General features: G+C 54.8%; 1 protein-coding gene across 1 annotated transcript; it reads left to right on the forward strand.

Annotated features, from left to right (window-relative positions):
• The first annotated feature begins 3,629 nt into the window (after positions 1-3,629).
• Positions 3,630-9,283, forward strand: Spsb1 (splA/ryanodine receptor domain and SOCS box containing 1). The gene is made up of 2 exons (XM_013031109.1): positions 3,630-4,509; positions 9,145-9,283. Exons 1-2 carry the CDS (start codon positions 3,816-3,818, stop codon positions 9,270-9,272), a joined length of 822 nt encoding a protein of 273 aa, XP_012886563.1. The 5' UTR covers positions 3,630-3,815; the 3' UTR covers positions 9,273-9,283.
• The last annotated feature ends 14,044 nt before the right edge of the window (positions 9,284-23,327 follow it).

The following is a 23,327-nucleotide window of genomic DNA, read 5'->3' on the forward strand; positions in this document are numbered from 1 at the left end:
GTCCACGTCCTGAGTTCAAACACTAGGACCAGCACACAGTGTTTGAGTGCAGATATCTCCCCTCTCCCCTTCCCAGGACTAACTGCAGTGAAAGGCGCAGTGTGTAGTCTTCGGAGCCTTTATGTGTGTCTGCAGTTAAACATGGACAGAGGAAAGCTTTCTGAATGCTGTTTTTTGGGATCTATGGTTCTGCTTTTTAGATTCTCCCTGAGGGCTGCTCGCGGCCTGGTGGCAATGAGATTCTGGCTGAGTCTCTTCCACAGGCCCTGGTGCAGGCCCTGCCTGGGGACATCAGGTCAGGGCACCGCCACATCGCACCTGCAGGCCCAGGGCACCTGTCCCAGGACACACCCCGCACCTGTGTAGGAGGCGCCTTCGCCCTCATCCTTTCCGCTCTTCTCAGTCCCTTACCCCTGTGCACCACCAGGCACCCTCAGCTCTTACTGATTCTGTCCTGCCACACTTCTGTGGCTCATGGAATGACTGGCATGGGGACACAGACAAGCAAGCCTTGTCCCCCTCCCCCGTGTGCCGTGCTGCCCCTCCCTGACAGAGAGAACCGCTGAGGGATGGGTGGTCCACCTCAGATCATGGCAGGGTGAGAGCCATGGCCCAGGCCAAGGGTGCTCCATGTATGAAACCGGAAGTGTATTTAACTCCCTGCGCTAGTGGGGAGCAATGGGTTCATGGTCTGGCTGCCCCCCAGCCCGTCTGAGGGGGCAAGGAGCTGGAGGAGCCTGTGACTTGGGAGGGCTTTACCTTTTTCCCATGGAGAACCATGGGAGCCATGTTCCCAGCAAACCGCCCTGAAAGCAGGCCTCCCTCCCGGATGGCAGTGCTGAACTTTGGACCAGACTGCCTTAAAGGTGCTCAGCAGCCAGCGGTGGGAGACTGGGAGCCCAGGCAGCCACCGGAAGTCCTTCAGGGGACACACAGCTCTCATCCAGAGCAGCTGTCAGGGAACACTGGGTGGAAAGATTTTATGAACGTCAGCCTGAGCTGTGAGCCCAGAGGACCGTGTGCGGCACTAGTGGGGATGGGGTTGGTGGAATAGAGGGAACCACAGGGCTTGTGCCTGAAGTGCACACGCCCCTGCTGTCCAGCCACCGTGTCCTGCCTCTGGTTCTTACTTCTGTAGCATTCTGTGTTCTTGGCCTGCATGCCACCATGGGCTTGGCCTCCGTATTCAGGTGTCCCTTATCATCCCCGGCTGAGTATATGGGGCATGCCAGAACTGCTCGGGGACAGGGGAGCAGGAGCTGCTGGCCAGGGAACTGCCCAGCCTCCATGCCTCTGCCCTGCTCCTTCACCAGGGCAGCCACTGCTGTCATGGCTTTGTGTGTGCAGCACATACACGTGCATGCACCTGTGCGCACGTGTGCGTGCATGCATGTTATGCACACATGTGTGTGCATGCACCCATGCATACATGTGCACATGTGTTATGTACACGCATGTGTGTGCCTGTGACCGCTGGCGCTGGTCACAGTGGCAGGCCATCTCTGTCCTCTCTTGCAGCATACAGCTGTCCAGTCAAACCTTTTGTGGCCTGGCTTCTGCATGGAGACAGGAGCTGTCTTCTCACTTCTCAGAGACAGGTGATCTGCTCACTTCGTGACCCTGGCCCTGACACTCCTACAAGGCCTGGGCTTTGGCATTTGTTCCCCAGAACAGCTGGAAATGGGTTAACCCAGAGCAGCACCTGTAGCAGTGCCCCATTTCCTGCCGGCCGCTCGGCACCCCTCTCAGGCTCCCTCCTAGCCCAGGGAAGCCCGTCGGTCTCTCCTGTGGCCCCGTCTGTCACTTGGCCCTCATGGCACCTGTAGTAATGCACTCCTCCATCCCCGGCTCCGGAAACTGCATAGATTTAGAGCTAAGTTCAGCGAACTATGCCTCTGGGTTAGGTCCAGCCCACTGTCTATTTTTCTGAAGTTTGACTGGGATGCAGTACCCTCATTTATTTACACCTCACAGAAGCCTAGCCTAGGAGAGACCTTAACCTCCATCTGCTCCTGCCCAGCCGGCTTCCAGACACTTGGGCCATGGCCAAAAGGCAGCATTCAGCTGTTGTGCCAGGTGTGGCAAGCAGAAAGACCAGGTAACAGGAATCTCTGTGCAGTGGCTGAACACATCTCCAGAATGTAAAAGCTAAAGTAAAATGCCAGGGTGACAGGCCTGCTAGGAACATGGTCTCCATTTGATTGTAGATAAGAGTGTGACGCACAGATGACACTCGAGTTGCAGATGAAGCAGGGAAGCTTGGGAACCCTCGGGGGAAATCTTAGTCTCCAGGCCACCATTGCACTGCAAGAGCTTAAGAGCCTGGGACACAGGGCTGGGGGTGGTGGGGCCGGGACACTGCCAGGCCGTGCCTTCCTGAGAAGGTAAAAAGGTGGAGAAAGATAGGAAAGGAGCCAGCCAAGCTCTCTGGAAACTTGAAAGAAGGGTACATTTGTGTGGTCGCATTTTAAAAATGGACAGAAAGAGGTCACTCTCACCTATAATTCCAGGTACTTGGGAGGCAGAGATGAGAGGACTGCAATCTGAGGCTAGTCTGGGCAAAAGTTAGGACCTATCTTAAAAAGCAAGGCATCATGGAGTCAGACCTCCTCACCAGCAGGCTGATGAGACCCAAAGGGTGAAGCCTCTGTGTTGAGCTGAAAGGTACAGGCAGGCGAAAGCAGCAGTGGACCTGGGCACCAGTGGCTCACGCCCGTAATACCAGCTACTCAAGAGGCTGAGATCTGAGGATTGCAGTTCAGAGCCAGCCCCGGGGAGGAAAGTCTGTGAGACTCTTATCTCTAATTAACCTCCAAAAAATGGGAAATGGAGTTGTGGCTCAAGTGGTAGAGCACTGACCTTGAGCAAAAGAGGCACTGAGTTCAAGCCCCAGTACTGTAAAAAGGAAAAGCAGAGCCACAGTGGATCTTCTAATTTTTGGCTCAGACCACCTTGGCACTAGGAGATGCCACCCTCTGCTCAGGTGCCATTTGAAGTGGAGCCAACCTGGGCCTTGAAGTAGCTGCTGGTGGTGCAGTCCAGGGGGGAGAGAACTGCTCGGGGGGCCGCTGCAGCCCCGCTGTGGCACTGTCCTCCGGGCCCTTCTAGATAAGTGCACACCCAGCCCTCCCTGGTGAGGGTCCCTTCCCCCGGGGTGACTGGATGGCCCCGCTATCAGGGGCAGCTGTGCTGGAGAAGACGGGGAGCTGGGACGAGGCACCTTCAGACTCCTGCTGCTACGAGATGCTCCCCTTCCCGTCTCATATTCTCATAGCCAGGCCAGGGCAGTCTGCTTCCCTTCACGCTGGCCGTCAAGCTACCTACTGCTGCATGGCTGGGCCCGGCTCTGTGCCACCTTGGCCTCCTGCCCTGTGCAGCCCTGACAAGGTAGCTGTGGGCGGCCATTGTGTGTCTCAAACCCAGTACCTTGAGAGCAGTGCCTGGTTCCCCCGCCCCCCGTCCTCCACGAAGACCATGAGCAGATGGCCCCTTTGCTTTGTGACAACGTAGCCACGGGGACAGGGGTACCTCGTCCTGTGCCAAGTTCCCGGCTGCCCCACACTGGGCCACCGGGGTGTGTGGGTGTGGGTAGCCCGCATTCCTCACTAACCTCCCCCTCGTCCTCCACCCCTGCTCACAGGCCTCCTGTTTCTCTTTCCATCCATTAGGCAATACTGAGTGCTCCACAACGCGCGAGGTCTCCTAGCAACCTTCCTGAGGAATTCTGCCTGGCCCCGATTAGAAAACTGGAGCCGAGGCCCCGAGATTGATGAGTTTGCCTTGGGAGACGGTGAGAAGGTGAAGCCGAGGTAGATATGGGTCAGAAGGTCACCGGAGGAATCAAGACGGTGGACATGCGGGACCCCACATACCGCCCCCTGAAGCAGGAGCTCCAGGGGCTGGATTACTGCAAGCCCACCCGACTGGACCTGCTGCTGGACATGCCCCCCGTGTCCCACGACATACAGCTGCTCCACTCGTGGAACAACAACGACCGCTCGCTCAACGTCTTCGTGAAGGAGGACGACAAGCTGATCTTCCACCGGCACCCGGTGGCCCAGAGCACGGACGCTATCAGGGGCAAAGTGGGGTACACGCGCGGGCTGCACGTGTGGCAGATCACGTGGGCCATGAGGCAACGAGGCACGCATGCGGTGGTGGGCGTGGCCACGGCCGACGCCCCCTTACACTCCGTGGGGTACACGACCCTTGTGGGCAATAACCATGAGTCCTGGGGCTGGGACTTGGGGCGCAACCGGCTCTACCACGATGGCAAGAACCAGCCAAGCAAAACATACCCGGCCTTCCTGGAGCCAGATGAGACGTTCATCGTGCCCGACTCCTTCCTCGTGGCCCTGGACATGGACGATGGGACCCTGAGCTTCATTGTGGATGGACAGTACATGGGCGTGGCTTTCCGTGGACTCAAAGGCAAAAAACTGTATCCTGTAGTCAGCGCCGTCTGGGGCCACTGCGAGATCCGCATGCGCTACTTGAATGGACTCGATCGTAAGTGTTCCCCGTCACGTCTAAGTCAGTACCCTCCCCACGTCTCCAGGGAACTGGGCCCACCGTTTATGCAGTTGCTGGACTTACAATGTCTTTTAAGTAGATGTACCAGCATCTGCAAAGGCCACTCTTTACCTTCGTCTGGTTAAATGAGGAATTCTAGCGGAAGTCTTCTGGATTTCCTGACCAGTGTCTGCTGAATTAATGGATGATGGCTGGTTGGATGAATGGGTGGAGGGATGAATGGATGGATGAAGGATTACTGTAAGCCCACCCTCCTGGGCCTGGTTCAGTGAAGGGATTTTGGCTAGCTGGCTGGCTGAATAATGGATAGATGGTGGATGGAAGATGATAGATGGCTGGAAGATGATGGATAGAATGAGAGGTTGGATGAATGAATGGATGGATTGGTAAATGATGGATGGTTGGGTGGATGAATGAAAATGGCTAGCTGAGTGATGGATGAGCAAATAGATAATGGCTGGATGGACAAATGGATGAATGATGGATGAATAGATAAATAAATGATTAGATGGATGATGAATGAACAATGGATGGAATAAGTGGTTAGGTGTATGAAGATGGATTGGTAAATGATGGTTGAGTGGATGAATGAGCAGGTAGGTGGGTGATGCTGGAATGAATGGATAAATGAGTGTTTATTTCTTTTGAATGACCCACCTCCAGCTTTGCTCTGTAGTTGCCAAGTTCTAGAACAGTAACCAGTATGGGTTTTGGGTTTTGGGGGTTTTTTTTGTAGTATGTTCTTCACAGCCTGGGACACTCTAGGGCCTCTCAGACAAATGAAAGCCAGTGAGCTCACTTGCTCAGATTTGGCTCTTTCCTGGGGTTGGACGTGGTCTGGACCTGATTAGTCACAATGGTGGGAGATTGTTGAAGAGGAATCAGTGCACTCCTTGAAAACTACTGGAACATCCAGGATAGTCTACTTTTCTCTTTGGAAACCGTCCTTGCCCCTTTCTCTCCAGCCTCTGTTCAGGCTTTGCTAGGGGCTAACAGTGAGCCCACAGCTGGATGAGACATTTGCAATACAGCGTACGCAGGATGCTTGGTCCTCCCCTGCGTAGACAGCGCCCCAAGGAGAGGGGGCCTCTGGCAGGGGCAGCCAGGGCACACACCGCGGGTAGCCTCCCTGAGGAAGTCACCTCAGGCCCAGACTGAGGAACCAGCAGAGCAAGTTCTGTGAGTCCATCTCCTCAAGTGACAGAAATAAATGACATAAGTCCACAGCCAAATGTGCCCTGCGCAAGGATGGGCAGTGTTGGGTGGGGAATGGGAGGCTTGACCCCTTCTACCCAGGACTGAGGAGTTCAGGGATGCCTGGCGCCAGACCCTGCCTGCAGGTGACTCAGATCTTGTCAGCCTTCGGTGTAGACAGATGGCAGGATTGACAGGCTGACTGGCCCTTGACTGGCCTAGACTAGAACTATCTGTCTATGTGTCTGTGTCAGTCTGTTTGCCTCTATCTGTCTGTCTGCCTGTCTGTCTGTCTGTCTGTCTGTCTGTCTATCTGTCTATCTATCTATCTATCTATCTATCTATCTATCTATCTATCTATCTTCTTTGTGTGTGCTGGTCCTGGAACTTAAACTCAGGGTCTTGTGCTCTTGCTTGGCTTTTTCACTCAAGGCTGGTACTCTACCACTTGAGCCATACTTCCATTTCCAGCATTTTGCAAGTTAATTGAGATAAGCGTCTTCAGTTTGTCTGCCCAGGCTGGCTTCAAACCTTGATCCTCAGATCTCAGCCTCCTGAGTAACTATTACAGGCATGAGCACTGGTATCTGCCTATTTTGCTCCAGTACTGGGGCTGAGCCTCAGGATCCCAGTTGGCCTTTTTTTTGTGTTTTGTTTTGTTTTTCATGGCTGATACTGTATAACTTGAGCCATGACCCCAGTCTGACATTTAGCTGGTTAATTGGATACAGAATCTCTCGGATTTTTCTGCCCAGACTGGCTTCCAACCTTGACTTTCAGATCTCAAGTGTCTCAGTGGCTAGGATTACAGGCGTGATCCACCAGTGTCCAACTAGGAAAATGGCCCCGTGTTGTCCCTCTGGGAACGTTTGCCTGCAGACAGGAGCGCTGCAAGTTTGCACGCCTGTTTGGTGTGTCCCAGCTCTCATATAGCCCCTGAGCGGTAGGAGGGGCCTGGGAGCTGTTTGCCCTTGGAGAGCAACCTCTCAAATAGAAATTCTGCCCACACTGTCCTAGAGGGGTAGGCCTGCGCCCGCTAGATGCTCTCTCGCCCTGCATCCTGCCTGGAGGTTGAATGTGTTTTCCATTGTTCTTGCTTGGAAAATTCTACACGATTTGGGTGGGGGATTGTGAATGGGAAGAAGTTGTTGGAAACTGTGGCTATAAGTTGTTGGAATCTGGACAGAGACTCAAAGTGTTAGAGCATCAGGACACTCCTAGCCAGGGATGAGAACCGGTGCCCTCTCCACCTCAGTCCTAGGCTGGCTTCTCTGTTGGGCTTCTCCGCTTTCTCAGCCCTCGTCAGGCATGGCTGACTGGAGGCCACACCTGATGCCGTAGATGGCCAGGTCCAGGGATGCCGAGCGGGACTTTTGAGGGCCACTGCAATATGCCTACCAGCACCGACACTTTAGTGTCCTTACTGGGGAAGGGAGGGTAGGCCTTAGAAGGACCCTTGGCCGATGGTAGGGCGAGGGTAGGTGCTGTGATAGTTGTCCCAGTGAGAGATAACAAGGCTTAGTCTAGGGTGACAGCCACGGAGGTGGTGGGAGGCAGCCAGGTTCTGGAAAGTGCCATCTAAGTGGATCACAGGAGACAGGAGAGGGAGTCATCGAGAGGACTGTGGTGTTGCATCTGTGTAATGGAAGGTTGGGGCTGTCTGTTGAGATGAGATGAGGAAGCCAGAGGAAGGAGCAGGTTGAAGGGTAGAAGTCCGTGGAGATGCTTGTTTGTTGTATGCACATGGGTTTGAAGGCCTGGAGTCTGGGACACAGGGGTCAGATGCCATCTATGTACAGGTGATTTAAAACCATGACCATCGGGGCTGGGATGTGGCTCAGCAGAGGAGCGCTCACCTGGCACTTAGCTCGCATGCACAAGGCACTGGGCTCCCTTCCCAGCACAAGAATAACTGAATGAATGAATGAATGAATGAATGAGTGAATGAATGGATGATAGAATAATAACATCAGAAGCTGTTGCCCTGGATGATGAGATGACCAGAATAAGGGTAGGGTCAGGTAGGGAGTAAGGCCAAGCCCTGTTAGAGGTCAGGAGGCTCAAGAGGAGGCAGAGGAAAATAGCCACATGGCTGGAGGAGAGCCAGGAGAGTGGTACCCAGGCAGCTGGTGAAGGAAGACCTTCAAGAAGGACAAAGTAATGGCAGGTGGTGAACACTGACCGCTGCTTCGGCACCACAGCCGCCGTGGCAGCTTTAAGGGTGAGCAGCGTGACCATTACTAAGTCAGGGACACTTCCTGATGTGACGTTTTCCCTTGACCTCACAGATCTACCATTCATTCCTTTCCCCTAGCACTGGGCGCAGCGCTGCAGAGCTGTTAGTCCTCGCCAGGAGTCATTTGGGTGGGATGAGGTCAATGTCTGGTGGAAGAAGAGGAAGGAGGATATGTTCTTTCTTGGGGCAACCATAACAAATGACCAAAAGCTGGCTCAAGTGGTTGAGCACCATCTTAAGTGAAAAAGTTAAGGGACAGAGAGCCCGGGCTGAGTTCAAGCCCTAATGCTAGAATGTATGTATGTGTGTGCGTATGTGCATGCGATCACACACACACACACTGGTACCTGATGGGCTAGAGGCATGGCTTAAGTGGTAGAGCACCTGCCTAGGAAATGCAGGACCCTGAGTTCAAATGCCAGTACTGCCAAAAAAAAAACTGGACCCTGAGAGCAGTTGAGTGGCACAGAGATCCCTTCCCGAGCCTGTTCAGGATTCCGTGCCGATGTGTGCCAGCGAGAGCCGGCTCCTACATCCAGCAGGCTGACCTGCTCTCAGGACACTGCTTGTCTGGATGGGACAGGGAAGAGGCCCAGAATGGCCTGGGTGCGAGTCCCAGACCAGGCTCTCCCAGCTAGGCAACTCTAGGCAAGTCATTCACACTCTTGTGAGTTTTCTCCTGTACAATGATAGAGAGGATGATGATGGCCTCTCTGATTGTTCTATCACTCATGATACCCACTACAGAGATGAAATAAGGCACCAGTGGCTCACGCCTGTCATCCTAGCTACTCAGGAGACTGAAATCTGAGGATCGCATTTCAGGAAATTCTGAGACTCTTATCTCCAATTAACCAGTGGAAGTGGAGCTGTGGCTTATATGTAGAGCACCAGTCTTGTAAAGAAAAAGCTAAGGGGGCCCTGAGTTTAAGCCTTAGTACTGGTTCAAAGAAGTCAGTCAATCAGAGATGGCAGAGGCTGGCCAAGCTTCCCAGCCCAGAGTGGTTTCTCTGTGTCAGCTGGCACTATCCATTTAAAGCCAAAAGAGCATCGCGTTCCTTAATGATCTGCTCAGCTCCGCATGAATCAAAGGTAACCTTGTGCACTTGGTGAGGGCTGTGGTTCTGGAGCCATCCTGAGCCGAGCTGACACTCTCTCCCTCTCTCCCCTGGTTTCCCCAGCGGAGCCCCTGCCGCTCATGGACCTCTGCCGACGCTCCGTGCGCCTGGCCCTGGGGAAGGAGCGCCTGGGCGCCATCCCCACACTGCCGTTGCCTGCCTCCCTCAAGGCCTACCTCCTCTACCAGTGACGCGCCCCAGGACGCCCCCTGGTGCCAGCTCACGGAGCCACCGCCACTGCACCCTGCACTTGATGCCCGCCCCAGACATGGGCAGAAGCAGCCTGCGCTTCCTCCTCATCCTCCCTGCTGCCTCTGCCCTAGGACTGGTGCCAGGATGGCCAGGCCCTTCTCCTTCCCCGATGCTGGCCGCAGCAGCCCCCTGCCGAGTCACCGCCCCTCCGCCAACCAGAGGGAGAATAAACTCCTACGAAAGCCTCCATGGGCGCAGTGTGCTGTTGGGTGGGCGGGCTGCGGTGAGCACTCTGGGGAAAGGCTGGTGTCAGTCAGCCAGGGAGGGGGCTCTGAGGCGAGGGGACCAGTGGGAGGTACTGGAGCTTGCCAGCAATGCCAGCAGTGGGCGGGGAGGGGGCGGGAGGCAGGCCGCCCAGGTGAGGCTCAGGATGTCTGCCCCATGGACACCAAGACAGAGCCCCAAGTTGGATCTCCCCAAGACAGTAGCACTCGGGCCTGACCCTGGCTGCTCATGCCCCATACCCTGTATTTATTCTCTTAACAATAACGAAGGCCATTTATTTATTCCATTTAGAAAGGAAAGCGTGTTCAGTCTCCTCCCGCTGGTGTGTGCGCTTGCTTTTCTCCCACCTGTCGCCTCCCAGGGCTTGTGTGCCACACCTGTCCTTCCCGGGGCCCTCCTGCCTGCATGGGGCCGGTGTCTGTGTGCACATCCCTTGGCCTGCTTTCCAGGGGCTGTCTCTGAGCTCCTGTGCCGGCTGCAGGCCCCAGGGTCTCGGGGTCGCCCCTTACCTCTGGAGGTCATGCATCCTTGCACCCGTTTGAGTTTCTTTTGTTCTTTGTGCCGGCTTTCTGTTTTTTGTTTTTTAGGGTTCGTTTGTTTGTTTGGGGTTCTTTTTTTATGGTGTGAGTTTAAATTTCCATCTGCTTTTCTTGCTGAGATTCCCCAGGGCGGCCTCAGAAGCTCTGTGCCCAGAATATCAGGCAGAGAAAGGAGTTGATCTCTGGGCTCCAGAAGCCACGCTCAGCTTGCGCAGGGGAGACCAGAGCTGAGCCTTACAGAAACCATCACCCCAAGCGCATCCCCCGCAGAGCCTCAGGAGGGGCTGCCAGCAGGAAGGGTCCCAGCCCCCAGCAGTACCCCACTCCCTCCGTAGCTCCCAGCTCCTGCCGCTGCCCCGCCATTTCTTTTATCTTGAAATCAACTCTCTTAGGATCTGAGGTCTGTTCATTCCTGCACAGGTACAATAGATGTCTTTATTTGTTTGAAATGTTTAATATATATGCATATATATTTGTCCGTAAGAATTATGTTTTAAGCAGCTGCTGTAGGGTACCATTAAAATTTTTTTCTTTCTTCCAGTGAAGTATATTTTTTAAAGCACACAATTGGTGCCAAGACTGGGTGAGGAATGTATATTACCCCTTTGTATTTTGAGGATTTTGTTTCCCCTTGGGGAGGAGACCTCACCTGTCAGACTCTTGAAGATTCATCCCATTGCTCTACTTTCAGGGTGGGTCATTTTCTAGCAAAATGTTGCACAAGGGAGGGGTTCACTTGTCTAGCCCCCTACTTGTCACTTTGACCCCGGGGGTCCTCAGCCCCCCCCTCCTTTCCTAAGCCCAGAGCCTTGTGGCATGTACAGTTTTGAAACTCCAGTTCTATTTTATGATGGTTCATAATAGTAACCTAATAAAGGAAAGTTTGTTAAAATATGAAACCACTTTGGAGTCCTTTCTTTGTGCCGTAGGGGCGGGCACAGAGGCCTGGCCGGGCCCGCTCCAGTCCCGCCAGCAGCACTGCCCATGGTGCCCACCAGAACCTCAGGTGGAGGAAGAGTGTCCTGGAGATGCTCCAGAAGCACCTCCTGGTTTTGGAAGTCTGTTACCCAAGCAGCCTAACGAAGATAACTCGCCGAGCCTCATAGAACATGATTCTACACACTCGAGACCATTGGTCATTGACCTCATTCAAAAATTTGTGTTGGCCTGGGTGCTGGTAGCTCACATCTGTCATTCTAGCAACTCGGAAGGCTGAGATCCTGGGATCACAGTTCAAAGTCAGTCCAGAAGCTCTTATCTCCAATTAGCCAGCAAAAAGATGGAAGTGAAGGTGTGATTCAAGTGGTAAGAACATCAGCATTGAATAGAATAGGCCAAGTGGGAAGGTGAGGTTCTGAGTTCAAACCCCAGTACTGGCACGTGTGCTCCTGTGTGTGCACACGCATACACACACACACACACACACACACAGTGCTTGCATTGCCTTTGGCTTGTTAAGAGCAGAGCCAGGTTCAGCACTTGCCAGAAGGAGCAGATCCCTGTTCATCTAAAGACTCCATCCGCACACGTGCAGCTGCCTATGAGAACTTGCCCTGAGACATGTCAGAATCTGGGGGTGCAGTGAGAAGCACCTGTCCTGGGGACCCAAGGCTTCTGGGACCAGGGTGCTGGTGTCTCTGAGTGCCTGCCGATCAGCATCCTCACTCCCTGGTTCTGGGAGCACCCGGAGGTGTTCATTAACAGGTAGATACCAGGGCCCTGGAATCTGAGACAGACAGAACCGGCATTCTGGGGCCTGGCCCAGGGATCTGTGATTCCCCCTCCCCACTACTGTCGGTGGCCCAGTCCCTGAGAGACTTGGACACGCCATTTGTGACTGCATCAGCTCTTTGCCTCTTAGAGTTGCTGAGTAACGGGGATGATTTCAGTGTGGTGTAGCTTGGCCCAGATGCAAGCACATGGACTCCTGAGTCAGACCTGGGTTCAAATATTCATGCTGTGGTCTTAGACAAGTCTCTACGACACCCGGTCATGAATGTGTCTGTGTAGTAGGAGAGTAACAAGGGGACATGAGGCTCCCAGAGCTGGGCCCCACATCTCAATAAGTAAGCGTGTCAGCAAATGCTTTGAAAACTCAGCTGAGCATGGTGGCTGCCATCTGTGATCCCAGCTACTCAGAAGGCAGAGATTGAGAGGATCAAGGTTCAAGGTCAGCTTAGGCAAGAAAAAAAAGCTATCAAGGCTTCATTTCAACAAGTAGCTACTGCTCAGGAGGCTGAGATTTGAGGATTGAGGTTGAAAGCCAGCCAGGGCAGGAAAGTCTGTGATACTCTTATCTCCAATAAATTGCCAGAAAACCAGAAGTGGCGCTGTGGCTCAAGTGGTAGAGTGCTCACCTTGAGCTGAAGAGCTGAGGGACAGCGCCCAGGCCCAGAGTTCAAGCCTTACGACCAAAAACAACAACAAAAAAACCAAGTAGCTAGGCATAAATCTGTGGCCCTGACTATATCTGAGGATGAGGGTCAGAGGCTAGCCATCTAAAGCACAGCTAGGGTGTAAGATGTCTGATGGTGCTGAGCACCCGTGGCTCAACACCTTTCATCCTAGCTGTTCAGGAGACTGAGATCTAAGGATCATGGTTCAAAGCCATCCCAGGCAGAAGCATCTGTGAGACTCCCAGCAAAAAGCTGGAGTGAAGATGTGGCCCAAGTGGTAGAGCACCAGCTTTGAGTAAAAAGCCAAGCGAGAGCATGAGGCCCTCAGTTCAAGCCCCAGTACCAGTCCCCCAAAAGGCCGATGGTGTGGGCTAAGTGGCAGAGCACCTGACTAGTAAGCATGAGTCTCTAGGTTCAAACCCCACTACCGCCAAAAATAAAAATTAAAAAAAAATGGATGCACTTCTGGAAAACGGCACTTCCATGATTGGGGGTTGGTATTGGAAGGGGGAGCAAATAAAGCGGCTCCTTGATAAATGTTCTTTTCCCCCCCAGGTGGTCTCAACAATCCAGTGGGTGTTAGATGGATCCTGCCCTGGACGCAGGCGGAGGAAAAGGGTGGTCTCGAATTATTTTTAGGTTGGAGTTCATGTCTGGGTTGCAGTTGGAACTCTGGCTCCTTTGAAGGGGCGGCAGGGGAGGCTTGGGGAAAATGAGGGCCTTTGTACTGCCAGAGACTTCTAGGGGAGCAGGGTTTGTGTTGAAGGGCGCAGTATTAATAAAACCATCTGTGCAGACTTGGCGCATGTGATTGTAATTAGTCCCTGCCTTTGAGCAGGTAGCGGCCGTGGGGCTTGGCCATAGATGGGAAGAGAGCTCAGCCTCCATCCTCCTCAGCAGCCTCCCTCCTGCTCTTCGGCGGGACTTTACTGAACCATAAACTATGCTTCGGGGAGCTGGGGAGGGGGCCGAGGACAGAGCAATTAGTTCATGCTCCGATCCAGACACCCAAACATGGTTGGACTCCAGCTACAAGGAATATTTGAAATGAAGAGCTGCCCAGAGCCAGGAGTTTGCTGTGTTTTCTGGAAGGCTATGGTAACCAGGGAGGAAATCATGAGCAAATGATGTCCTGGCCGAGCGAGCAAGCCAGAGGAAGCAGCTCAGAGCTCTCCTAGGGTTTCTCGGGACTGAGAAGCTGCTAGAAGCCAGGTCTCAGTCTGCCCATCCTCCTGATCTTTGGGCCTCCAAAGTGAGATCTTCTTTTAGACTCTGTTTGTTGTTGTTGTTGTTGTTTTGTTTTTCATTGAATTGTTGGGAAGAAAAGAGTAAAGGAACTTTTCCCTGGACCTTTCTTCCCATGCCACAGAAAAACAGCTACTGTCTCTACTGGGCTGATCATGAGTTTCTAGGCAGAGAGAATGTTCTCAATAGAAAACACAAGCCAAGGGCTGGCTGGCTGGAAAGTGGCTCTGACCTCTGACCTCTGGGTCTCTCTCCTGGACCCAGCCCTCTTCAAGGTCTTCTGTGTGAGACAATGTTCCTCAGCCCCCTTCCTTCCCCAGATGGTGTCTGAGGTGGGACCTGTGTGAACCTGTTTTGCTTTATTCTTTCAGGAAGGGTCTCACACTTTTGCCTGGGGGCTGAATTCAGAGAGAGACTCTTCCATAAGCAGAGGGCCTAGGTGGAGGCTCGGCCTGTGGGTCACTGCTGCCCCCACATCTAAAGCCGCCAGAGGAACTCGGGGAGGAAGCAAAATCTCAGGAAGCCTGGTAGACCCGAAGTGGGGTCTGGGAATCTGCATCTTCCCATTGCTCTGGGGGACCCCCGAGGTCCTGGAGTCAGGTGCACCTGGGCAGACCCCTCTTTCCTTTAGAGACCTCCAGGGAGCTAAGGCCTGGAGAAGCTTGAAGTCTCTTGGTAAAGACACTGGAAAGGTCAGGGTAACCCATCTCAGCCAGCTAATGCCCATCAGGGTCTCAGAGCTCTGGGGTGGGAGGGTCATTGTCACAATGCTGGCATCTCACAGGGCACAAAAGAGCTGGTCTTAGGAACAAACAGAGGGGGGTGGAGGGAAGGTCAAGCTGACAGATGATTGGGAAACCTCAGCCTGGGGCACTTCCCCCGAGCCTCAGTTTCCCCAAGGAGATTAGTTCCTAGAAAGATGGACCAGAAGCTAGACAGCGTTCATCAGATCCTCAAGCCACTGCCCAGGCAGTGCCGCTGTCCTAGCTGGGAAGTCCACTCAGAAGCTTCCCTTTTATTTACAGTGAGGGTGAAATTCCTATGATATCAGATTCACCATTTTAAAGCACATAGTTAAGTGCCAGGGGCAGCCTGTGAACACCTATCATTCTAGCTGTTCCAGAGGTGGAAATCCGAGAGAGAGAGCAGTTCTAGGCCAACCTAAACAAAAAGTTACTGAGACTCTATCTCAATCACGAAGCTGGGCTCAGTGGTCCATGGCTAGAATCCTAACTACTCAGGAAGTCTCTCCCTGAATCCAGCCCCACAAAAATGTGAGATGCTACTTGGAAAATAAAGCAAAAGAGGTTCACGTTGTACAGTGCTTGTCTAGTAAGCACCAGGCCCTGAGTTCAAACCCCTGTACTACTAAAATAATAATAATAATAATGTACAACTTGTATCCCCTTTGACATGTTCACAATGTCATGTGCCCCTTGTGTGTCCCCTGGCAATCACAAAGCAACTTTCTGCCTCCGTGAGTTTGTCTGTTCTGCCAAGGGCCCTTTGTGTCTGCCCCCCTTTTTTTTTTATTTCCCATTGGCCTTTTAAGGAGCTATTCTCTGACACCCTTCCCTGGTCTTCATTTCTGCCTTTGTCAAAACAGGGAGAACAAAGTTTCCTCTTCCTCAGAAGGTTTGGGGATTCGTGAGCCAATGTCTACAGTGCACTGACAACCCCAAAAGCAGCTGGGATGCCTCCCTGCCGCCTCTGAGCTCTGGAGTCCCTCCTGCGCATGTGCGTGCGTTCATGCATGCGTGTGTGTGTGCACGTGTGCACACGCATGCTGAGTTCCGCAGGACCTCCCAGCCCTTCCCCAGGAGAGCATCTCTGCAGGACAATTGCTCGAGCCCTCTGTCCTTCTGCATGGAAAAGAGACTTCGTTTCTCCAAATCAGTGTGACAGGTGCGGACGGCAGGTAGGAGCTGAGAGGCCTCGCTTGGCCTCGCTGTTCCTCAGTGTTCATGTAACATGTTACATTCGTTTGCTAGGTGACATCAAACAACAGTACTGGACACCAGAACTGTGCAGGCCTGCCCCCCTCCTGAGCTTCTGGGGCTCCTGTGGCTCCTGCCTGTCTCCATGAGGCCTTTTCCTCCTGTTCTCAGGGGTTGTCCACTTGGCATTGGATTGAGGACCTACCCACACAATCCAGGATAACCTTAGCAAAAGGTCCTTAGCTTTCCTAAAAGCAGGTGACACCTACAGATGCCACGTCAGAGCATGGACCCTTCTAGACTTTCATACAGCCCTGTCCTCACATCTCTGACCCAGGACCCTCCCCGGGGAGAGGGGGAGCTGGAGGATTTACAACATGAGACAAGTACAAACCCCAGTCCAGGCCTCCCACTCTTGTTTGGCTTGAGGCTGGAGCTGTTTGCCGGTTAATTGGAGATTAGAATCTCCCAGATCTAGGATCCTCAGATCTCAGCCTCCTGAGGAGCTAGGATTTCAGGCGTGAGCCACCAACATCCACTCCGATAAGTCTTAATACACAGTGGTCCTGATTGTCCTCTCTGAGGAGCTACAGCTCAGTGGCTAGTGCTCAGGAGTCACTGGAATAGAGACCTGGCCCAGGGCATCACGTGACCCATGGAGTCTTGGGGTTATCTGACCTTGGGCCTGGGGGAATGCAGCTTCCGCAGGGCTGTGGCGAGTTGACGCTACAAGGACATGGAATGTGAGCCTTGAGGCTATTTAAAGCTCTTGGGAGGCTGGGGGTGCCTGGGTCTCTAGCACAGGGCTCGTCTGTGCACATGGTTTGATTTACAGGAGACCGAGAGCTGCTCCAACTGCAGACAGAGAACTATTTGAAGCAGCTGCCAGATGTTGTGTCTGCGCTGGGGTTTACAACTTGCTTACTGGTGCTCACTTGCCTCCCGCTGGAGTTTGGCTTGCCCTGGCGGGTTCAGGACCCTGGCGCAGACCCATGGGCCTGTGCTCAGCCGCCTCCAGCGCCCTCCTGCTTGGACAGAGCCTGGACAGCCTCAAGCAAAGCCAGAGCAGGAGCCTGGTCCCCCAGCGCTTACCGTCCCGCCCCTCCCACTCAGTTCCCTTTGGCCGCCTCATGCTACCTTGGAGCTGGGTGCTGCTGGCTCGAGCCTGTACTCAGAGCTACTCAGCAGGATCACAGTTCAAAGCCAACCCTGACCCGGAAGTCCATGAGACTCATTTCTGATTAACCACCAAAAAGCCAGAAGTGGAGGTGTGGCTCAAGTGGTAGAGCACTAACCTTGAGCTCTGGGAACAGCACCCAGGCCCTGAGTTCAAACCCCAAGACTGGCACACAGACACACAGGATCCCCCTCCCTCTTCCACACACAGGCCTTTCGGGGTCCAGGGCTGGGATTATAGCTTAGCCCAGAGCTTCTGGAAAGTTCCTAACTCTGGGAATCAGGGAAGTCCCAGGGGACAGAGGCGCACCAGCAGGACCAGTTTCACCGGATCTTGGGGTGTTGCTCAGCCCCCCTCACCCTGCAGGGGAGTCGCATCACTCGGGATGCATGGTGCCTGTCTGAGGCCGCTGGCTGTGGACAGTGTGGGTGACAGGGCTGCGGGGAGGCGGGAGGAGCTGGGATGGATCTGGGGGCACTCCAGTCTGCTCAGGAATCCGGACCATGGCCACGCTGTCCCCTGCCAGCCCTGGCCATGTTTTATCCACTAGGAAGGAAGAGGCCTCTGCCCGTGTGGTAGCATTCGGCTCCTCCTTCCTGGAGACGAGCCCCTATGGGGCCACCAGTGGGGGGCCTGCCCTCAGCCCTGGGCGTGACAGGAGCCCCTAGGCAGCTCTAAGGACCTCTGCCTTCTGCCACCCCATTTGCCCCCCACACCCCGCTCCCATTTTCCCTCCAGAGAATCCAAAACGGTGCAGGCCTGGGCAGGTCAGCCTCTCCAGGAGCCCGGGTCAGCGGGCAGCCCCAGGCTGGGCCCCTTTGGGCCTGGCTGCGCCTTTCACAGAGTCCAGATGGCATCCAGCCGGCTGCATGGACTTGCAAGACCCGAAGAGACAAGGGCAGGGGCCGTGCCCCGTGTGGCTGCGCAGCCCCCACATCCCGGCCCTGCCTCTCCATGTATGTGTGACACAACTGGATCAGCACCTGCCTTCCCAGAGCCCCTGCCTCCGGCCCAGCATGTTCTGCTCGGTCAGCTGCCGTGGTCTGGAAGCCAGCCGCCCCGTCGAGGCTCCCTCCTCCCAGGTTCCTCCTCCGAGGGCAGCCTCGGGTCAGGCAGCAGCCCAGCCCAGGCTCACCTCTGCAGGATGGGCCCTGAGGACGCACTGGCCGCCTTCGATGGGGGCTGAGGGGGGCAGCACCCCCCCAGGCCCCTGCTGGAGAGTGGACGTGAAGGAGCCACTGCAAACCCCAGCCGGTACGAGCCCACTTGGCAAGCAAGTCTTGACCCCGTGTCTGTGCCAGGCGCAAATGGGCACCAGGTTGAGCAAACCTGAGAAAGGACTGGGTGGGTGGTCACAGACAGCAAATAGGAGAGATGGGGCTTCAAGTGAGTCAGAGGAAGGCGTGATGGACTCCATCATGCAGTTGGGACATGACTACCCTAGTAGGGTATTGAAGGATGTGTAGAAGCTTGCCAAGGGAGGAAAGTACGTTACCTCTGATGGAGAAACTTCTCCCAAACCTCTTCCACCAACTTTGTGCAAACAGTTTGAGAGCATTCTGAGCTAGAAAGAAGATTGCTAACGACCAGCGGTGACCGCCATAATGCTGAGGAAGCCCGCTGTGCGCCAACACGCTCCTAGTCTCCTTTGGCCTCAATCATCCACCATATAAAAGGATTCTGAAGCAGGGTGCTGGTGGCTCACACCTGTCATCCTAACTACTCAGGAGCTTGAGATTTGAGGATCGCAGTTCAAAGTCAGCCTGGCAGGAAAGGCCGTGAGACTCTTATCTCCAATTAACCACCAGAAAACTGGGAGCAGGGCTATGGCTCAAGTGGTAGAGCGCTTGCCTTGAGCTGAAGAGCTGAGGGACAGCGCCCAGGCCCAGAGTTCAAGCCCCATGACCAAAAAAAAAAAAAAAGACTAGAGCTTGGGGTACCCAGAAAGGGATGGCAGGGCCAACCCCAAGTTCACTGGACTCCTGCATAGGCCACAGCCTCCCAGGACCTCCCTCCCAAGATCTCCAAGCAAAGGAGGGACACCCCAAGTCTCGGGCTTTTAGGACCCCACCTAGGATGCTGGCTGGAAGACATCTACAATAGACGCCCTGGCGTTGGTATGGGGTGAGTTAGCGCTGGAGGGCCATGGGGGAGGGGCTTGCGCTCGGGGCGGGGCGGGGCCTCAGTGCCAACGGCTCACCCAAAGCAGGCTCTATGGAGTGTTGGCATTTCCCTTGGCCCCTCAGTCTGCGTTTTCATGTCTGTCTGTCTCACCTCTGTCCATCTGGAAGCTTCTCACAGACCAAGCCGCTGTCTAGCACGTTATGAGTTCTTGATACCGATCTGGGGCCCCATGGAGCCAACAAACCCCAAAATAGATCAACTAGGCAAACACACAAGTCTGTACACGAGCCACTGGGGTGCCTATGCTCTGATGGCTCTCCCGGGAGCCCAGATAGCTGGGGTGACCGAGGCTGGGCTTGGTCAAGGCAGCTGGGCACCCAGTGGCTGTTTGAACTTGCTCCCAGGCCCAGGAAGCCAAGCTTTCTGCAGAGTCCCAGCCGTTCTAGAAGGCCTGCTGCAGACAAGGTGGCCCCGTGTCCCCAGCAGTGCCTGTGCTCTGCCGCCTCCCCCTCCCCGAGTGCAGCCTCCGTCGGCCACCACGGCCGCCAGGGCCCGTCTCTCCTGTTTTCTCTGAAAACATCCCGTGTCCACCGCCCGCCCGGGTCGCGCTGGTCTTCTCTGCCAGCTTGTTTTTACGAGCCTCATCGGCACACTGTCCTCTGTTCTCAATAAACGGGGCTGCACACTCCAGGATGGCCTCGAATGATAACCAGCTGTCTAGACAGAGGCCGGCCCCCGACACCCTCATAAATAAAAATAGCTTTGGATTCCAGCTCTCGTTGGAGCCCGGGGAGTGGGGAGCAGGCTCCCAGCAGACTAGCTAGGACAGGGCTCCCCCAGCGCAGGCTGCCCCTGCCCCACACCAGAGCCTGGCTGAGCACAGGGGACCCGCAAGAGGGGCGGAAGAGGCCCAGGTCCTCTGTAGCAGCCCCCAGAGCCGCGGGCGGTCTTGGAATCACTCAGGGCTTCACCTGTGAACTCCAAAGTCAGCGATCTGCGGCCCCAAACTGGAGAGAAGCAGGGGCATTCTGCAGTGGTTCACTGTGTTGGTCCTTCCTTAATACGGACTCAGGGCCTATTCCTCCCCCCCCAACCCCCCCACCCCGCTGGCCCAGCTCTGAGAGCAGCAGACAGGTGGAGGGACCATAGGATGTCCCGCCCCCCCCCCAAGCCTGGCAGGTGTACCAAGAACTTACCTTAGCTTACGTGAGTGTGTCCCAACCAGTGTGGGGATCACATAAAGAGAGCACGCTGCTCCAGCTTGGCCTCAGCCTCACACTCATCCGCTCACTTCCGGTGAATGGATTGACCTCCCACCTGGTGGTCGGTGATGTGCCTGGCAGACATCCTGAACGTGGCAGCTGTGCACGGCTTCCCTGCCGCCCTCCAGGCCCAGAGGATTGAGTGTCAAGAAGAAACCCCAGGCTGGCCTGTGGGTGAGTGGGATCTTCATTATGGCCTCTCGTGGGGCTGCGGTGGGAGGCACAGAGAGCAATCGATTTACAAAGAACCAAGAGCATTCTTCCAGGCGGACCCCCATTGTGGCTGATGGTAAAGGGAAGATGAAAAGATGGGGGGGGGGTAAAAAGTCCACATGGCACCTGACATGGTGGTCCCTGCCCTGGAGATGAGCCGGGGTCTTTATTACTGGTGACCTGGGAATAAACTCCAAATCCCTGGCTCTTGACTCAGTGCTGAAGCTCACTTTCTGTTTTGGGGGGGAGGGGTGGCTTTCCCACAAGGGAAAGAGCTTCTCCAGCTCTGAAGAAGCAAACCACAGGACGATGCGGTGACAGGCCAGCACAGGGGTGACACACCCATGGTGCTCTGGTCTTTCCCTACACCAGCCAGTGGGGAAAACTAGATGTTCCTGTGGGGATGTCTGTTGATCTATTTGATCTAGAGGACAGCTTTGTGTCGAAATGTTTGGCAAGGAATTCCCCCAAATCCTGCCAAGCTGTGCCCTCCCATACCTGGGAGAAGGGATGGTTTTCTCCTCTCCCTTCCACCCTCTCCTCTTCCACTGGGGCTGGGAAGGTGGCTCAGTGGTAGAGTGCTTGCCTTGCATGCATAAGGCCCTGGGTTCCATTCCTCAGCACCACATAAGCAGAAAAAGCCAGAAGTGGCGCTGTGGCTCAAGTGGTAGAGCGCTAGCTTTGAGCTGAAGAGCTGAGGGACAGTGCCCAGGCCCAGAGTTCAGGTCCTACGACCACCACCACCACCAACAACAAAAAAGACACTGCTCTAACAGGAGGACTAGTCCACACCTGTAATGCCAGCTGCTCAGGAGGCTGAGAGCTGAGGATCACTGCCAGCTGCTCAGGAGGCTGAGAGCTGAGGATCACTGCCAGCTGCTCAGGAGGCTGAGAGCTGAGGATCACTGCCAGCTGCTCAGGAGGCTGAGAGCTGAGGATCGCAGCTCAAAGCCAGCCCAGGCAGCAAAGTTTGTGAGAATCTTATCTCCAATGAACCACCAGAAAATGCAAGTGGAGCAGTAGCTCAAAGTGGTAGGGTGTGTTTAACCTTAGGGAAAAAAGCTCATAGATGTTGCCCAGGCCCTGAGTTCAAGAGCCATGACTGATGGGGGGAGGGGGGAGGAGGAGGGCTAGTGGCATTCTCCCTGTGACCCCAAATGACACCACCTCCATGACACAAAGATACTTCCTAGCTAGACTGTGGTCCCGCATTACCCCAGGCGCTTCCCTTGGAGCCACAGCAGCCTGGGAAGCTCGTGAGGCATGGAGCAAAGGAGGCCTGAAAACACGCGGGGAAGATCCCTCGTGGTTTTTGCTCACACACCAGACTTGCTGACGGCAGCAGGGAGTCAGGAAGAGATGGTAGGGTGGAGATGGGGCCAGTTAGGGACAAACCGGAGCCACCTACTATGTTAGATGTCATCTTGAGGGGCCCAAGGGACAAGGATGCGCTGGCCGCAGGGGTCAGTGCCCCCCCAGATGCAGGGGATCATGGGAAAGGTGGAGGAGATTGCCACTAAGAAGGGACTTTAGATGGTCCTTCTTGTGACAGGTGATTTGTCACGCCCCTGTTCCCCCCCCCCCAAACACATCAAAGGGACCAAGCAGACACAGAAGGGAAGGGTAAGAAGATGCCAGAAAATTTAAACGCACATTTGTGTTTTTAACACAGGAAATCACCAACGCCTGTGCGTTCAGAGTCAGGAAAGGCTGGTTTGAGCAGCAGCGCTGAGGCAAAAGTTCACTCCAGCTGCGCCCAAGCCTCGATGAGGCAGGGAAATCTCCCTTCCCAGGAAGTCAGAGTCCTGTCTTCACAGAGAGGGAAACTGAGGCACAGGGGAACAAGGCTGGTGATCGACAGCTGGCCGGGGCAGGATAGACTCGCAGACAGAGACGGCTCTGATTCCCAGCCGAGCTCTGTCCCTGCAGCCGCTCCGTGTCCTGCAGCTCCTGGCACTGTTGTCGGGAGGACAGAGCCCTCCCTGCCTCTCCCATGTCCGCTCTAGAACAATCCTCTGTTGAGGAAGCCGAGCAGAACCAGGGCGGCCTCGGAGCAGCTGCCTGGCTGTGGTGGCTTCCACCCTGGCAGGACACAGTGGACCAGAGAGGAGACAGCAGAGGCGTCCAAGGACAGAGCCTGGCTTCAGAGCCCCACGGCCATCTTGGAGCTAGGACTCGGCAGCCAGGATCCCAAGTCCACGGGGAAGGGGCCTTTGCTGGCTGCCTGCAGACCCTGGAGAGTTATCTCGCTTCTGATCCCATCAGAGCTTCCCCTGGAGAGGCCCCTTCTTCCCAGCCGAGGAAGCGGCCCAGAGTGGGGGAAAGAACGTGCTAGAATGGTCTCCACTGCCCTGGCCATCCTGCCAATGACCAGGACCCTTGTCACTTGGTCCCATTTCCTCCAGCCACTTGTGTACATTCACAAGAGCCCTCCAGGCCCGCCCGACCCTTGCTGCCTCCCCCTGCCACCTGCCGCCTCCTCCATCATGAAAGAAAACGTCAGAAAAGAGTTCCCGGCCTCCGGAGGCCGAGCGCCCAGCGCCGAGGGCAAAGCTAAGAAGATGGTTGCGAGATTTCTCTTCCATCCTTTGCCAGCTCCTCCATCAAGTATGAAACACAAAGACGTCCACCCTCCACCCCTGTCCCGGGAGACCAGGGATAGACTTCATGTCTGCCCACTGTCAGAACTCCAGAATTTTCCAGGCAGTCACATTATAAATAGAAGACATACACACACACACACACACACACACACACACACACACACAGCTCAGATTTTCATGAAAATTCCCAATTGAAACTGTTTAGGGAGCCCTGTAATACTTGATAGTCACCCCCAACACACACTGTCATGGCTGTGGTCCAAAGCAGGCCTG

The sequence above is a fragment of the Dipodomys ordii genome, unplaced genomic scaffold, assembly GCF_000151885.1.
Source record: "Dipodomys ordii isolate 6190 unplaced genomic scaffold, Dord_2.0 Scaffold6, whole genome shotgun sequence".
Lineage (NCBI taxonomy): Eukaryota > Metazoa > Chordata > Mammalia > Rodentia > Heteromyidae > Dipodomys > Dipodomys ordii.

What these genes read in the sequence shown, in the direction of transcription:
- Spsb1 (XM_013031109.1), top strand. Translation starts at nt 3,816, where the DNA reads ATGGGTCAGAAGGTCACCGGAGGAATCAAGACGGTGGACATGCGGGAC. An exon ending in CTACTTGAATGGACTCGATC is followed by an intron (nt 4,510 to 9,144) that starts GTAAGTGTTCCC and finishes TGGTTTCCCCAG; the next exon opens with CGGAGCCCCTGCCGCTCATG.